At 42.2% G+C, this 18338-nt stretch overlaps 1 protein-coding gene and 1 long non-coding RNA gene across 2 annotated transcripts in view; one reads left to right on the top strand and one right to left on the bottom strand.

The window, feature by feature from the left end:
• Window positions 1-18338, top strand: part of LOC119917406 (inactive pancreatic lipase-related protein 1-like) — a 66129-nt gene that overhangs the window by 37663 nt on the left and 10128 nt on the right. Inside the window, exons 5-8 of the mRNA XM_038737723.1 lie at window positions 7411-7545; window positions 10723-10831; window positions 16590-16709; window positions 16985-17101. Of these exons, the coding sequence (XP_038593651.1) occupies window positions 7411-7545; window positions 10723-10831; window positions 16590-16709; window positions 16985-17101 (481 nt within the window). The remainder of the gene's footprint in view (window positions 1-7410; window positions 7546-10722; window positions 10832-16589; window positions 16710-16984; window positions 17102-18338) is intronic.
• Window positions 1-18338, bottom strand: part of LOC119917407 — a 32241-nt gene that overhangs the window by 10907 nt on the left and 2996 nt on the right. The window contains exon 2 of the long non-coding RNA XR_005447272.1: window positions 9180-9267. This is a non-coding gene — a long non-coding RNA (uncharacterized LOC119917407). The remainder of the gene's footprint in view (window positions 1-9179; window positions 9268-18338) is intronic.

Here is an 18338-nt window from a genome sequence, read left to right on the forward strand (position 1 = left end):
GCTTGGGACGCTGCCATAAGGTATTAATCATCACTTCCTGTGTCCCCTTTGTGGGGCTGCAGAGCACTTGTCGCTACGACAAGAAGTTAATATTGGCGTGTAGATGTGTTTGGGGCCGGACAGTTATCAAGCACACAAAGTTTGGTACAGATTTGAGCATGTATACTTAAGTTACGACGACTTCCTGTTTCACGGCGAAGCATGGAACTTCACCACCCCGCCAAGGATACGCCCTTGAATGAAAACTGACGCACATTACAACATGACATCATCAATGTGTTAATAATTTTCTGAGATAGTTTTTAAGTAGATATAGCCAACCTGCAAGAAGTGGTTCTCACAACATAAACAAAGTCACTTCTTGTTGCCAGCAGGTGGCGCTGTGACTACAGGTGAATTTTGGTTTATAGATGTGTTCAGGGCAGGACTCTTATCAAACATGTAACGTTTGGTGCAAATGTAAGCATGCAGAGTGAAGTTATAACAAAGTTTTATGGCGAATCATCAATTGTTAATGTCATGCCACGGGCACGCCGCTCCACGAAAACTCACCGTTTGTACAACTGTTAATCGTCAATGGGTTTAGACTGCACAGCAAAAATTTGAAGTTAAAGTACGGAGTGTGTAAATGGCCAAAAATTACCATTAAATCCAGAATGGCCGACTTCCTGTTGGGTTTAGGGAATGGCTCCAAGGGGCTTTTTTGTACGTCTGGACATGATACTGATGTTGTGTAAAAATTCAAGACTTGGGCCAGATAAGAAAGCTTGAACTTTTACCAACATTTTTATTATCAGCAAAAACAAACACCAATTAGAATACAAAAGTTCCACCGGAGTGTGAGATTGGTGCAAAATAGAGCCCCATTCTGTTACCAGAACAGAGACCCGAGTCGACATGAAAACCATGTAACGACTGACTTTCACCTCCTTTTGGACCTCCTTTTATAGCTCTGTTTCTTGGCTTCACATCATCTCTTGGCTCTCTTTCCTACTGCACCTGAATCTATGAAATTCCCTGACTGCCTGCTCCTCCTCTCTGTGTCCTTTGCATGCACTCCGCTTGATCATGCCATTCCTGACTTTTATGGAATAAACTGGTGTTATTTGTGCTCTGTGCTAGAAACAGGACATTCTTACTGTGATGGACTATATTGATGTATGTTTAGTCATACAATTTTCACAAAATCTGCTTCTATATTTGTGCTCCCTCCCTTTTCTCCCAAACACACGAACTTGCACACACACACACACACGTGCTACTACTGAGCCCGGGCAGTTAGATACAGAAAGGAGCACACACAGCTATAGAGTTTTAACACTGTGATCCTAACTTTACACTATAAAATAACACTTTAAAAGATGAAAATGTAGATCACCATTGCTCTAGTAATTAATTATAACAATTTAGGCTATAATGCTCCAAAATAATTCACAACAATACACATACCACAGAAATTTCGTAAACGTAGGTGAAACTTAGTCGAGGGGCTGCTTTTCGCCACTCCTGAATTTTGTGCAAAGTTTGGTGAGTTTTCGAGTATGTTTAGGTCCCCAAACTTGAGGTTACTTTGCAGGAAAAAAAATAATTATTGTCCTAATTATTGTCAATAAACAGAAGAAGTGGGACTCAGCAGATAGGAGTGTGTGTAATTGTGGACCAAAATGTGTGTGGCATGCAAGTAACTGTCGGTGCAGTGCATTTTGAATTTTTTATGCAAGTTACTGTATGAGTTGCAAGTTTGTACTGGCAGTCGTCGATTATTGCAGATTTGTGTACAGAAGTCAGAGTTGGTAATGATGGTCCAATTCCCATTTTGTGATGGTTGATTACATGGTTGATTTTGGTATTCTTGCTGTGTCATATAAATGTGATAAGGTTTCATATAGTTTTGTAATTAACTCTTTTTTTATATTAGATGTTAAAATTTATGGCTTACAATTACATATTTCTGTTAATGTCTCAGATGTTGGTTGGTAGGTTGTTTTGGAGGTGGATGAGGTGAGTAATGCCTTTTTGTTGCCATTCAGGGAAAAAGAGTGTGTTATCACAAGTTAGGATTATACCAGATGGGAGTGTGTTTACTCTGTGCAAGTGAAGGACTGATATCGTTGTTGGCTTTCCACCAGGCCGTCAGTGTTGTGGAAATAACTGTCCTTGAAACAGGGACGTTGTTTGATAGTTTTATTTAGAAAGGGCAAGTCTGAAATTTAAAGTCATAGTTCTATCCATGGGTTGCTATACTTGTGATATATTGTAGTTGATTTGCTAGAAAGTAGTTTAGTGCTTCTAAGCCACCCATGGATTTCTTCTGTTGTAGTGTTTGATTCTTGTTTCTTAGTTTTTCCCGTAGAATTGGGTGGTTAGGGAATTGAGTAATTGGAACCATTTTTTGTAGGGGTAACAGGAAGCATTGAAAAGAGGTAGTTAATTTGTGGTAGAGTTTTCATTTTTACTGCTAAGATTCGACTAATGGGGGATAGTGGAAGTTTGGTCTAGCACAGTGGCTCTCAACCTTTTATGGTCCAGCGCCTCCTTATCCATCCAGGTATCTTACCGACCCCCATCAAAAAAAAATGTAGGCTATTTGCCCTGAATATTGTTGATTATTATTTTTTATTATTATTATTATTGTTGTTGTTTTACTATTGTTATTAAAACATTTAAAGCACATAACTGAATGACAAACATCAGATTACTTTTCCAGGGAACAAAAAAGCCATGTGAATAGTAATTGTATTTAATTAATAAGTTAATGTTCCTCCCAGAAACTGTGTGAACCCAGAGACTGTCTTGGATGGACACTTAATTAGTGGGGGGCCAGGACTTTAATAGGTCCTGTGTTTTAGCAGGTTTCCTGCTCATGTTCAAAACTTTCTGCACATTCAGAATTTCTCCCACATATCTGACATGTTGAGAAAAAAATATTGTGAGACTAACGTCACCATTTAAAGACAATTTATCATATATCATAATATTTTTACTACCTGCCCTATACTGCTGTGCATTATACAGAGATGCTCACAAGTCTTTGAGCTAGAGTCCAAGTCAAGTCTCAAGTCTCTTGTGGTTATTACGAATGCTGTATCACCTGCTGTGTTCAATCCAGGTTGCTAATAAAACTGCATGGCTATAAGGAATTCTGTAACCTTTTTCATTTACAGAGCACAACCATGTAGCCTAATGTACAATGTATCTACAATTAATGACAGCTTATAAACTACTGTAAGTCAACAAACCCTGTTGACTCTCAAACCCAGTGTAAGTTATAACTAAATAAAACTGTAAAGTTACATGGTCAACAATAAAGCTGTAACCTGTTTTTAACTTACAGAGCACAACCATAATGTGCAATGCAATCACTGACAGCTTAAACTACTGTAAGTTAACACAACACCAGACTCTCAAACCAGTGTAATGTTATAACTAAATAAAACTGTAAGGTTACATGATAATAATAAACCTGTAACCTCTTTCTAGCCAACGGTAATAATTAAGGTGATGGCAGCCAGCGGGACGTAAATAATTACATTTATCGACCACCACAAGTTTGGCAAGTAAACAAACGCTCATTCATCATTTCATAACAAACGACATTCGGAGAAAACCTCCCGTAGATCGTAGCTGAAGCAAGAAGCAAGCTAACATTAGATGGCCAATGCTGAGCTAAACATGTTTACTCACCACAGGTTACTAACCTATTTGCGTTCAGCATGTCTTTGTTTGGGTATTGTTTTATGAAGTTTTAAAGCCAAAGTTTATGATGAATGGCGAAGCAGCTGCCGGTGTTAGTTCTCTCTCACGTGCGGCTAGGCACAGCAGATGATACGTGTTACGTAGGCAGGTTATAGGTAATGGAGGGAGGGAATAACGGCAAGCTCAGACGTTTCCTAAAAATAAACATTGTTCACAAGTCCAGCACCTTGAGTCCGAGTTGAGTCTGAAGTCTTTTGAGGACGAGTCTCAAGTTGAGTCTGAAGTCACTGTGTGTGTGACTTAAGTCGTATTCGAGTCCGAGTCTCTAACTCGGGTCCCCATCTCTGGCATTATGTAATTGCTTTGCTGGTAGGATCCCCTCCAGACCGTCTGACAGACACAGAACTGGATGAGACGAGGAGGTGATCATGATCAAACAAAACTAACCTGTGACCAGTCAGAAATCTCACCACAAATCCACATGTTAACTTGAGCAGCTCTGATAAAGTGCAGGTCACAGTCCCAAACAGAGAAAGGCTGCACCTCAGTTTAACGATACATTTTTATATTGAAACTCTAGCCACGCCACACGTAGCTGATCGTAACATTGAAGAGAAAAAAGAGTTACAACACACCATCTTGTCCAGTTGCAGAGGAGTAAACTGACAGGTTTTAATGTTGCAGACCACAGTTTTTTTCAAGTAGTCGCAAGTTTAAACTTGTATTGTTGTGAACCTTTGGTGTAAACTCGCCTTAAAACTTTCACCTCAACAAACGCCCCCCAACGGCCCCTCAATGCCCCCCTTTCCAAAATATTGCTTCAAATTATGATTCCTAAATATTAAATGCTGTGTCTATCCAGTGTGTGGAGAGATAGATGAGGTCATTGCTGCAAGGTTCCATGCATCATCTTTCAGCGGGAGAATGGTTGATTTGTACCCGTTTACTGTGTTAATTTATGTGTTTCTACAATGATCTGTGGGGGGTCTTGTGGGTAAAGTATAATATCAGCATAAGCTGATTTTATGTAAAACTTGTGTTAATTCCTTTGATATTATAAATTGGCAGATTGCTGCAGCAAATGGTTCAATAAAAATGACAGAGAGAGAGAGAGAGAGAGAGAGAGAGAGAGAGAGAGAGAGAGAGAGAGAGAGAGAGAGAGAGAGAGAGAGAGAGAGAGAGAGAGACAGAGGCCTCAACATTACATACACAGGGAACTTCAACATTCCAATTGAAATCTGGCTTAAAATTTTCCAATTTGTAATAGAACCAATAATTCTATATGGTAGCGGGGCCAAAACTTAATGAATTTGACAAATGGGACAAAACAATCATTAGAATATTTCCATACTGAGTTATGTAGGTCCATCCTGCAGGTGCAGAGAAAAACACCAAATAACCTGTGCAGAGCAGAGCTCGGCCAATACCCCCTCTTACTAAAAATACAGAAAAGATCACTTAAATTTTACAGTCACTTAAAATCAGTTAACCCTGAGACATATCATCACAAAGCCCTAACATACCAGGAGCTGAAACCAGAGAAGAGTCCCCTCAGCCAGCTGTTCCTGAGGCTCTCTGCAGTAACAAGTCCCCAACAGCCTCAGAACAGCAACACCAACTCAAGCAGACCAAACCAAATTATCAGCAAGCAGAAAGAAAAATATATTGAATACTGGAAAGAAACAACCAAAACACAAAGTAAATTCCAATGTTATCTGACCCTAAAGATAATTCACACTGGCACATTACCTGAGTACAATAAAATGTCCTAAACTAAGAAAAATGTTCAACATACAGACTGAGTGGACACAGCCTGGCCATAGAAAAGGGTCGCCACAGACAGAGCTGGCTACCACAAGTGGAGAGACTCTGCTCCCAGAGTGACAGGGGACAGGTAGAGACAGAGCTGCACTTTCTAACCTCATGCCCTAAATATATAACACTAAGACAAAAAACACTTTGTAAACATTTCCCAAATATACCCTGAATTCGACACACAGAAACTCCCCTATTTACTGGGAGAAATGCCCAAATGTGAAATAATTGCTGCAAAATATGTCTCCTCATGCCATGAAGTGAGGACAACCAGTGGAACCTCAGATTGATAAATAATTGTACAGATTTTCAAATTATTATTATTTTGATCGTTTGATATTTTAGTAATTGTTTTATTTTTACATTTGATAAAGATTTATTTATTTATATATTTATTTATTATTTTAAATTTTTATTAATACACACACACACATATATATGGTTGATTGTTCTTGTGTAGTTTGTATATTGCTTTGGCAATACTGTTACATGTTACATTCGGACGTCCTTGTGTGGTTCCGTGTTGAAGAGTAAAGGCCTTTGAAATAATGCCATTTGTGGTCATACAGTAGGCACAGTTTACAAAGTTTGAATCCAATGTATGAACAACTCTCCAAAGCCAAATTTGAGAAGGATGTTGAATAAGAATTCCCAATTTACTTTACTTTATTTCTACATCCAGTGATACTATTGTTTTATTTTGTTTTTGTTGGGATAGATTGATAATGTTGAATAGTGTTGAATGTTAGTATTGTCTTTGGCAATTACTATTAGTGAGTACTTTAGTGATCATTTTAGATCAGTATTAATTAGGGACAGGACGGTAATTCGAGGCGTGGGTTGGGTCTTTGTTAGGTTTTAATAAGACTGAAATTGCTGCTGTGTTCATGTGCTGAAGGATTGTGGATGTATTTTTTTCTTTTAGAGAATAGTGGTGATATTATGTGCTGGAAATGTTTGTAGTATTCAGCAGGAAATTGGTCATGTCCAGCTGATTTATTATTTGGCATTGACAGCTTTGCTAAGTTATTGGGGATTGAGTGGTGCTTTGTGTGTGGCTGCTTGTTCTTGAGAGAGTAGGGGTAAATTCAGGTTATTCAGAAAAGATTCCATTTCTGAGAGTTTTAAGCTGATGATACACGGGGCAACTTTTTGAGCAATGTTGCTGGGCAATGTTGCTAGTGGCAAGTCCGACCATGTTTTGAACGGATAGTGGTGGTGCGGGGCAGGTGGCGGAATGGTGGGGGAAGGGGAATACGGTAGTAATCTTTACTCATTACCACTGACGGCAACGTTGCCCAGCACCATTGCTCTAAAAGTTGCTCTGTGTATCATCAGCTTTAGTTTCTTGCTTGATAAGTATAGATTGCTGTGGAAGGTTTTGTTTATTTCAGTCTTGTATGATTATACCTATAGTGTTAATTATTGATGGAATAATATAATTTTCTTTTTTGCACTGAAGTTGATTAGCCAAATATTTCCCTTTTTTTTTTTTGCCATTTTCAAATTTATCATACTTAAGTTGATGTACTAAAAATCATATGATGTGTTATGTTTTCAAGCTGAATTTTAGTATTGTGGATTTGTCTTCTGTTTTTTCATTGTGGTTAGTGGAAAGGGTGTCTCTTAAATGTAAGCTTATTTATTCTAAATTATTTTCCAGTTATTTTTCTTGTCTTTTTTTGTTTGATAAATATGATCATATGATATGAAACTAGCGACTGAGACCATAAACTCATTAGAAAAATGTTTACTGAGGTGAAAAATATGGTTATTTTGACTACAGCAGCTCCAACCAGGAGACATGACACTTTTTTGTCAGCAGGATATGACAAAATATGTAATATATATATATTTACTCATCTGGCAGACTCTTATCTAATTTGTTGCTGTGTCTAGGTTATGTTGACGAAGGAGAATGTGAACTGCATTGCTGTGGAGTGGAAGAAAGGTGTGAGGACTCAGTATGCCCAGGCTGCCAGTAACGCCAGGGTGGTGTCTGCTCAGGTGGCATCTATGATCACATTCCTCATGGTAAATGGGTCAAAGACACAAGGTTTTCAAAGTAGCAAAAAAATAAAAAGCAATTACAAATCCCCAAAAAGCCTTTATGTTCTTTGGAGTTTCACCTATGCCCTTATATTAGTTATATTCAAGAATGAAACTAAAAGTAAAATTTTTATTGTGATTGATGTACCCTGCAAATGTCATTCAGTATAATGCTAAATGTATTTGAAAAAAAATAATCATGAGTATCATCATCATGAGTACAACTCAATTTTTTTTGTCTTACACTGAAAGAAATGCAAAAATCAATGAAAAGTATTTTTCACTCCATTCTTTGAGAGTTGCTTTCATCTCTCTGAGTCAATAAAACAAAGTTATTGTATTTTAATATAAAATACTAGTGTTATACTATGACAATATTTTGTTACCCTGAATGACACGTAGCTACTTCAAATGTGAAGTAGCTATTAATATAATTCATAATCCAATTTAATAATAATCAGATTTAAGTTAATTCATCCTTCGCACTGCTCCGTTGAATATAGTTTAATTCTGTTGACCAATTTTATAATTGCTTCAGTATTAATGCTTATTGTCTGGCATGTAGCAGAGGGGAGTTGAAAACTCAATTTCAGTATATAACCTTAAAATAATAAAGTTATATTGTGACAAAATAAATCTACCTACCTAATGTAATATTAACTAATCGATTAGTTATACCTTAACTGCAGTGCAATAAACCTTAACAGTGTAATAGTGCAACTTATTGTTAAGTGTTAATGTACTTTTTTGGTGCTGACCGAAGCATAAAACTATGAACACAACATTTGCTTTTCTTCTGGCTAGTCTTTATTCCCTAGCAACTGGATCTGCGTTGTCTTTTTTCTGTCAGTGTAGCCTTCTTTTATTTCCTTGGCCACCTATATAAAGTATTGACCTTAATATTATAGGTATCTTCTAGAAGATTACTTTTCATATTTGATATAGCTTTTTATAAAATAACATTAAAAGTATGTTTTCTATGTTGTACTGAAGGACAAGCATTTTTGTTACAAAAGTTACATCATATATGGGAGATTTCCTCACTTCAGCCCATAGATAGAGGGACTTCACTGGATCTTCTTTTTGATGACACACACTGTCACATCTAACACAATTATGCCATGGGTGTTCATTTATATTTTTTGGATGAATATCTACACTTTAAAAACACTGTTGCCGTTAGAATTTTAATCGGGACAGTTACACTGAAGGACATTTTAGAGCTCAATAACTCCCTTAATTTTATATTTTGCAACACAAATATTTCTGGGTCGAAAGAAGGGTAAGTTTTGGGGTAAGAGTTGAGTGAGGTAATATTATATTAATCTTTTTATGTTAAATTAATGGCCTTCAGACATCAAATGTGCACGTCTCGTCTTAGTAGGTGTAGGTCACAACTATATTTACATTTACTCTTTTGGCAGACGCTTTTCTCCAAAGCAACTTACATTTGAGGACCAACATGCCAGCATCAATAAAGCATCAATACAGGAAGATATCTACATGTGGCAGTATATACTAGTAGGAGCAGCAGGGTTTTCAGGATGAGTGAGTAGCAGGAGTGAGAGCCCAAACTAGACACTAGAGCTGAGATTCAGTTCAGGGATTTAATAACTTACTGCAACACAGGGCGAACACAGAATGGTGCAGAGCAAGTCCATAACACGCAGGTAATCCAAAATCCCACAGATACAGGTTACTCACAATCTGCAAAAACATGAAACACACTACAATGACCGGGGAATGAAGAGAAACACCAAACATTTATACACAGGGACTAACGTGCAGGGCGGGAGCAACACAGGTGACCGGGATCAGGATTTACGAGACAGGCAGGCAGAGAGACAGCAGGGGAAAACAGAGAGACTGGCAGGCATGCAGATTACTGGGGGGGAACAGACACAACACAAGTTACTGAACACTAAACATATCAGAGAAGTAAATGACAAACTAATACAGACACAAGCAGACAGATCACCAATAACTACAACCAACAGGGAAAACAGACTGAAGCTGGGATTAAACAGATCTCAGAGCAGACATGGGCAAAACAACACAGAAGTACACAGACCAGAAGTAAACACGACATGAACTAAGGCACAGGACTAGGAACTAAGATAAGAGACAAAACAGATACTAAGTAAACTTAAACATGCGGATGAATAAAATAAAAAACAAGGCTACACAGAGACTAAAGCAGAATGATAAAAATCTGATTAACAAAGAAACTGTCAGAGAACATAAATGGACACCTAGCAAACAGTCAGAACCCAAGCATGATGGTACAGAAACTAATACATGAGACAGGAACAGAACTGAACAAGAACTAAGGCAGACACCGAGATATCAACAGGACAGATCAGACCAGAACCACCACACAGAACAAGCAGACGACACACACAAACTCAACAACGGACTAAGATAGCTGAACAAGACAGATTAACATGGAATGATAATAACCAAATGGATAACAAATCAGGCAGCGCTCAAAATAAACAGACTGGACCAAAGACAACAGATAGGACTGAACCCCAAAACACAACAGACTAAATAACAGACACTGAACTGATCAAATAACTCAGAGTGCTTAACATAGCCGACAGGCAGAATGTGACAATTGAAAAAATTGAATGGGCAATTTGGGAAATGTCTTTGTTGCTGTCTGATTTCTTGTACAGTATTTTTATGAACTTTTGATAGAGCTAGGCTAGCAGTTCACCCTGCTTCAAGTATTTGTGCTGAGATATGTGACACATCTCTGTATTATGCACAGAAAGATAAAACTGATAACTACAATTTATTCTTATCTAATACAAGAGCATACAAATGTATTTCCATAAATGTTGGTTAAGTAGAATTGTACTTCCTTAAAGTTGGAGACAGATTTAAAAAAGGATGGTCAAAACTGATGGAGCACAGAATGAAATACACACATGCCCATATACAGAATTCATGTTTAATTGTAAAATTACTGCTTCCAAACAGCTGAGTATCAGTGTAATCACAGAAGCTCAAAATAGACCCAACAGGGTGGAAAGGCCAAAGACAAACACAACTGGAAAGCGAGAGGATATTCTCACACCCAGTGGACATACGGTATGTTGTATGTACGATAGTGTGGTAGACACAGAATCTTTGAATGGAACATGTTGCATGTTGCAGGGTAACTACAAGCAGACAGCTGATAAGTTCCATATTATCGGACACAGCATCGGAGCTCACGCTGCAGGAGACGTTGGAAGCAGGATCACTGGCATCACACGTATCACAGGTAAACCTGCCGCAGTACTCGCAGTTTATAATGGTCACTTACTGTTCTATTTTGGACAACTCATCTATACATGCTAACATCTGTACCAATCTTTACATGCTTGATAACAGTCCTGCCCTGAACACATCTACATACCAATATTCAGTTATAGTCACAGTGCGACTTACTGGAAACAGGAAGTAATCTCCGAATGACAATCATTATTTGATTTACCTCCAATTTTCTCAGTGTAGTCCACTCTTGATGTACAAGGTGACTTGCTGGGGGGGACTTTAATATACATATGGACAATCCACAAGGGAATTTACATCTTGCCTGGACAGTTTTGGATTGGAGCAACATATTCACTTTCCCACTTACTCCAAAGGTCATGTTTTGGACTTGGTTTGCTGCTCTGGTGTCACTCCTCATGGTTGCACTGCGGCCTCCCCATTTCTGATCACATTTCTTTCAATGTCTATGAAGATTCTCAGTCATCCAGGTCATAGTTATCCAACGAAGGTTAAAATCAAGGGCAACTGGACTTGGTTGAAGATACTGGAAGACGTTTCGTCCCTCATCCAAAGGACTTCTTCAGTTCTGACTGACTGGCAGGGAAACTCAGCTATTTAACCTCAGTGGGGTCGTTGGCCCGGGTCATCGATACTGCTGGTTCGTTAGTGTTCCTTGTTTCTGTGACGACAGTCGTTACAGTCGTTAAGACTACCTGTGACCAAGACTGAACGACCATCGTTGGTATCTTCACCTGAGGCCAATAGGTTACGTTTGTTTGGACGAAACGTCTTCCAGTATCTTCAACCAAGTCCAGTTGCCCTTGATTTTAACCTTCGTTGGATTTCTTTCAATGTCAACTTAACACTGTCCAAAATAAAACTGCCACTTTGTCAGAAATATTAAGGACATTAATTTAACACTCTCTCTAGTGAAATTGACTGCCTCCCCAGTATAAACTGTTTTTCCAACCCCGATGATCTGGTTTTTCATTACAACAATGGCTTTCAAAACATTTTAAATTCTCTGGCTCCTTTAAAAAACCGGACTGTTTCCTTCACCCATTCTGCCCCATGGTTTACATCAGAACTACGCCAGCTCAAGGTAAAAGGTCGTCGCCTGGAACGCCTTTATAAGAAAACTTTCGTAAATTTAACATCCATTTCCACTGCTATACGGATGACACCCAGCTCTACCTGTCTGCCAAACCTACCACATCCCTCCCACCCACCTCCCTCTCTGATTGCCGGAAATCAAATCCTGGTTCTCTTGCAACTTCCTCAAACTGAACAGTCTGTCTGGGGATGCTGCATGCCCAGGCAGCTCTCGGGCCTGGCGGTCGCTGAGGCGGCGCGGCAGCTTCGGTCATGGGGCTCCCAGCGCGACATCTCCGAGGGCATCGGGACTGCCGAGGCTTTTTCCCGTTCCTCGTCTGCTGGCTCCGACTCCCCTCTTCCCCGTTCGGGAGCCCGCTTTACGGCTTCTCTCGCTCGAGGTGTGAGCCTGGAGAGGCTGCGGCTGTGCGGTTCTGAGGAGCTGTATGTGCTCAGCATTATGGAGAAGGAAGACTTCCGGGAGCCGGATCAACGTCATCAGTCAGCGCCCAGCTATGACGAGCTCTTGGAGGTGGTGACATGGGCAGTGAGCAAGCTCCAACTGATTGGCCGCAGGCTGTGCCAGACGCACAGGCTGCCAGTAAGCCGGATGAGCGCTTCCTTCGGCGCCGCACGCCACCTCCACACTGGTCTCTGCGCCGGTCTCTGCCTTATTTCCCAGATTTGCACGACGAGTTGTGCAAATCCTGGGGGAAGCCTTTCTCAGCACGTCTGACTACTCCCCCGCTCCGTGTTTACAGCGACATTACGGGGGTTAAGGGTTTCGGCTATGGGACAATGCCCCGGTTTGAGGATGCTTTGGCCAGCTATCTCTCGCCTGGTCTTGTGTTGTCCCTTAAAGAGCCGGCGCTGCCTACCAAGCCATGTCGCGTGACATCTGCTCTGGTAGGCAAGGCGTACATGGCGGCGGGCCGGGCTGGTGCGAGCCTGCACACAATTGTGGTTTTGCAGGCATACCAGGCCGACCTGCTGAAGGACATGGACTCGGGAGGGGGGCCCTCTGAGGACATCGCTGAGCTCCGCAGAGCCACGGATTTGTCACTCCAAGTCACAAAGGAGACGGCCCGCGCCATTGGCCGCTCCATGTCGGCGCTGGTGGCCACGGAGCGACACCTGTGGCTCAACCTGTCGGGCATCCAGGAGAGGGAGAAGACCTTCTGCTCGACGCGACCTCTGGCCTGTTTGGCGAGGCAGTGGACGCTGTCGTCAGCAGGTTTCAGCATGCCAGGACGCAAGGGGAGGCCAGTAGTATCTCCCATGTCGGTCTGGGTCCAGGATGGTGACGGCTGCAGAGAGACGGTCCCAGCCGAAAAAGAGCGTGCTGACGCCCGCCCAACGGACTACGTTCCTAGGGGTGGTGTGGGACTCAACAACGATGCGGGCCCACCTGTCGCCTGCATGCGTCCATTTTGTCCTCAGTGACCAGAGTGAAGCTAGGCCGCACCATCACTGTGAAACACTTTCAGAGGTTGTTGGGTCTCATGGCGGCAGCGTCCAGCGTAATCCCATCTGACCTGCGGCACATGAGAGCCCTGCAGTGGTGGTTAAAATCTAAGGGATTCTCCCAGAGGGGGAAATCTGTTCAGTCTGATATGGGTTACGAGCAGGTGCCTTCGTTCCCTGTCAGTATGGAGGAAACCTTGATTCCTTGTCCCAGGGTCCCGTGTTGGGAGCGTCATGTCGCCGAACAATTATTTTGACAGATGCCTCACTCGCGGGGTGGGGCGCAGTTATGGACGGCCGCTTTGCGAGAAGCTCCTGGCAGGAGCATCATTTCTCTTGGCACATAAATTGCCTGGAAATGTTGGCAGTTTTCAAAGCTCTGAGGAGTTTTCTGCCCGCTCTCCGCGGTCGCCACGTCCTTGTCAGGACCGACAACACGGCAGTGGTGGCCTATTTGAATCACCAGGGGGGTCTGCGCTCGCGCCCATTATGCAAGCTGGCACATCAGATCCTCCTGTGGTCCCAGCAGAGACTGCTGTCTCTCAGAGCGACGTATATCCCGGGGACCCAGAATCAGGGAGCAGACCTGCTGTCGACACAGGGGCTGAGGCAGGGACCTGCTGTCTCAGGCGCAGGGCCACCCTTGCCCCGCCCTGTGGAGACTGTGGGTCTTGCCCCTGAGGGGGCTCAGTTCCTTGAGGCGGGCCTGACGGCGGGAACAGTCGAGACGCTGCTCAGCTCCAGAGCCCCGTCCACGAGAAGGACGTACGACCTGAAGTGGAATGTGTTTGCCACCCGGTGTAGAGAACAGGTGGTGGACGCAGTTACCTGCCCGGTGACTATGGTACTGGAGTTCCTCCAGGACCGTTTCTCTGCTGGCCTTTCCCCATCCACACTCAAGGTGTATGTGGCCATGACAGTGTTCCACGCCCCTCTGAGGGATGGGCCTCTGGGGAGGCTTCCACTGGTCGTGCGCTTCCTCCGTGGAGCCCGGAGGATGAGACCCGTGACTCGTTCCAGGGTTCCCACTTGGGACCTGGCAGTGGTTCTCGAAGCGCTGGCTGAGGCCCCCTTCGAACCCCTGGAGTCGGCTGAGGCCAAGCACCTGACCCTTAAGATGCCCTCACTATCATCCCCCACCTCATGTGACGGCGGAGGACGGGAGACTTCATCTGCTCTGCCTGGTCAGAGCGCTGAGTATTTACAGTCTGAGGTCCTCCCGGTGGAGGAAAGCAAACCAGTTGCTGGTGTGTTTCGGGTCCCCCAAGGCTGGGCTCCCGCTTCTACACACACGATCAGCAACTGGATCGTTCAGACTATTTCCCTGGCCTATCAGGTGCGCGGGTTACCTTCACCTATGGCTGTAAGGGTGCACTCTACTCGAGGCACTCTAGGGCCCTCCTCGCAGGGGCTTCGCTCCAGGATTTGTGTGAAGCAGCTGGCTGGGCCACTCCTCACACTTTCATCCGGTTTTACAGTCTGGACCTTCCTTCTGCACCCGGCACCCGTGCGCTCTCCTCTTAGTCGTGCCTACGGGTTACTGCATGCTGGGGGGGCAGGCGGAGGCTTCGGCGTGGCATAGTGGGTATTCTCGTTCCCATAGTGTCGTCACCCACGCAGTTCGAGTTCCCTCGAAGGGGAACGTCTCGGGTTACGTATGTAACCCTTGTTCCCCGAGAAGGGGAACGAGACACTGCGTCGATCCGCCACACCTCACCCCGCCTGGAGTGCCTTGCTTCATAGCAAAGAGCTGTGTCCGGTGTGCTGGCGTGCTTATATATGCCTCCAGTTACGCCGTCACACGCTACTGTTCTAGCAACGGCAATAGGATTGGAGTAGTTTCATTCATGATTTTAGCCCTGCCACGCCCAGAGGCGTTCCCATAGTGTCGTCACCGACGCAGTGTCTCGTTCCCCTTCTCAGGGAACCGAGACGTTCTCCTCATTGGCACCAAATCCACTTTGACTAAATTTGACAGTTTTTCTCTTACCATTGACAACTCCACAGTTTCCCCCTCCCCTCAGGTCAAGAGTCTGGGTGTGATCCCCGACAGCACACTTTCATTTCAAGCTCACATTAATAATGTCACTCAGTCTGCATACTTCCATTTACGTAACATAAATCGCCTCCGACCGTCTCTCTCACCCACTAGTACAGCCATTCTCGTTCACACACTGGTCACATCCTGCATTGATTATTGTAATTCTCTTCTCGTTGGTCTTCCTCTCAAATCCATACATAAATTAAACTCTGCTGCCCATATCATCACCAGAACCCCTTCTATTAATCACATTACTCCTGTCCTTCAGCAGCTTCATTGGCTTCCAGTTAAATACCGCATTGATTTCAAAACTCCGCTCCTGACCTTCAAGGCCATTCATAACCTCACTCCTCTGAACCTCACTGACCTCCTTCATATTAACACACCCACCCATACCCACTTCTTCTTCTTATAACCTCACTGTACCTCCTGCTCGTTTGACCACCATGGGGTCCAGAGCCTTCAGCTGCTCTGCCCCTCGTCTCTGGAACTCTCTTCCACCAGACATCCGCAACATTGACTCACTTTACATTTTTAAATCCCGCCTGAAAACACATCTTTTTAAATTGGCATATCCCACGTGATCACTCTTTCTCAATCTTTGTTTCCAGTTGTTTTAATTTTATCGATTATTGCTGTACTGTTTTATTATGTTTTGTGAGGTGACCTTGAGTGTTCAGAAAGGCGCCTATAAATAAAATGTATTATTATTGTTATTATTATTAAGGACATAATGTAGAATTTGCCGGCTTTCTCCATTGCCACATAGGGAACACAGGAAGTGACATTTCATAGCTGTGTCGGCTGACGTGCACCGCACCATACCCCGATGCGCATCAGGGTGCAAGTGCCGTTCCAACGCTGCTTGTAGCATTTATATTAAATTTGATTTTGAATTTATTAGGAACTTGACACTGATTGAGACTGACCCAACCAATACCAATATGTAAAACCACACGTCAATCTACACTAACAGATAAACATTTACTCAATCTGCCAATACCTAATCTATTGTTTTAAATACTCTTATTTTGGCAGGTGAATCTACAATATCTTAGTTTTGGATAAAGGATGCTCGTCTTTGTTGTAGTCCATTATTTGATTTACGTTTCCACATTGAAATTCCTTTGACTCCTCAGAGATTTCACACCGTTCTTTCTCTACTCAGGACTGGACCCAGCTGAACCTTACTTCCAGGACACTGATGCCTCTGTGCGTCTGGACACCAGCGACGCCACCTTTGTGGATGTCATTCACAGTGATGGACTTCCTTTCAAATCCAAACTTGGTAGATATCACTGTTGATCACAATAAATGAGATTGAAGTAAGAGATAATGTCTTCATTGCACTTTCAAAAACTCTTGTCCAAATGAGTTGTACACTTTACCTATAAGTAGTATTCGTTTAAGTATGTGACAACCCTTGATGGAAAAAAATGAACCATTTGCATGGTATTTTTTAATGTTGCCTAATTGAGTTTGGAACTCAGGAGGAATTTTGGTCAAATTTGAAAGAATCTGATGTCTCTATGCGAAAAGTGAATTTTGTTTCCATCCTTTCAGGTCTGGGGATATCACAATCTGTGGGCCACATTGACTTCTACCCCAATGGAGGAGAGCTGATGCCCGGCTGCTCCGCCAACAAAGGGAATCCTACTAACCTGGATGCCTACTGGGAGGGTGTGGAAACGCAATGATCACAATGACGATTTTGGTGTAGTCACATTTATTTTGCCAAACAAATACTGCAGCTGTTCACACTCAGTCAAGTTGGCTATTTGGCTTTCTTTGCATTGTTGTGTGTAGTTGTCAATGCTGGTTTAAAAAACACACATAGGCTACTGCCAGAATTCTGACAATTAGAACAACTAAGAACATTCTGTCATTCTCCCCCGTAGGGCTGCAACTAAAGATTATTTTCCCGATTTAACGATTAGTCTATAAAATGTCAGAAAAAGGTGAACATTTTTGTTCAGTGTTTCCCATAGCCTAAGATGACATCATTAAATGTCTTGTTTTGTCCACAACCCAAAGATATTCAGTTTACTGAGGAAAGAAACCAGAAAATATTTAAATTTAAGAAGCTGGAATTAAATAATTAGACTTTAAAAAATGACCTACAAACTGATCAATCAAAAAAATGACCTACAAACTGATCAATCAATTATTAATCAAGAAAACTGGAGGTTAATTTAATGGTCGACAACCAGTGGGCAAGTTACTCATGAATTGTAAAAAGTTACTTTTTAACTAATACTCATATTCATAACAGCAGCAAGCAGAATGTTTTTTACAAATCATATATTGTTTCTTAACGCCACTTGCTGAGATAAACTGTGACACAATAATGGTGATACCTACAGCTGTCGAAAGAACACCTTCATCTCCATTCTTCATTTAGCTTTATGGCTAACAGCTGACTCAAGTTCCAGTGCCGCTGACCTGCGTCAGGATGGTGCATTCAGTAACGCAGTAACATAGCGTTACTTGGATTAGTAACTGTAATAATATTACGGTTTTGGAAATAGTAATCCGTTACACTACTAGTTACTGGGAAAAGTAATATTACCGCTATTACAGTAACCCGTTACTGAGTAACAGTTTAGATTATTTGTTGGCAGTGTCAACTGGTATAACTAATTATTTGATTAAAGGGGCTATATATAGTTTTTCAATGAAATTACTTATTAAACAAAACACTTTTTTACTTCCTTTTTGTCAATGGGCTGTAGCTAAAAAAAAGTGTTAAAGCACTATTCTGTTTTTACAAAACACAAACTTCAACATAAACTCCAGTAAGATAAAAACCAACAAAGTTTTATGCTGAAGCACATCATGCCAAAGGAGAATCAGATGATGTCGAGTGAAAACAACATCAGATAGGCTGGTATGAGCTCATCGGCTAATGCCAGTTGCT

The sequence above is a fragment of the Micropterus salmoides genome, unplaced genomic scaffold, assembly GCF_014851395.1.
Source record: "Micropterus salmoides isolate LMB-PRFRI ecotype aquatic unplaced genomic scaffold, ASM1485139v1 Ms_hic_scaffold_22, whole genome shotgun sequence".
Taxonomy (NCBI): domain Eukaryota; kingdom Metazoa; phylum Chordata; class Actinopteri; order Centrarchiformes; family Centrarchidae; genus Micropterus; species Micropterus salmoides.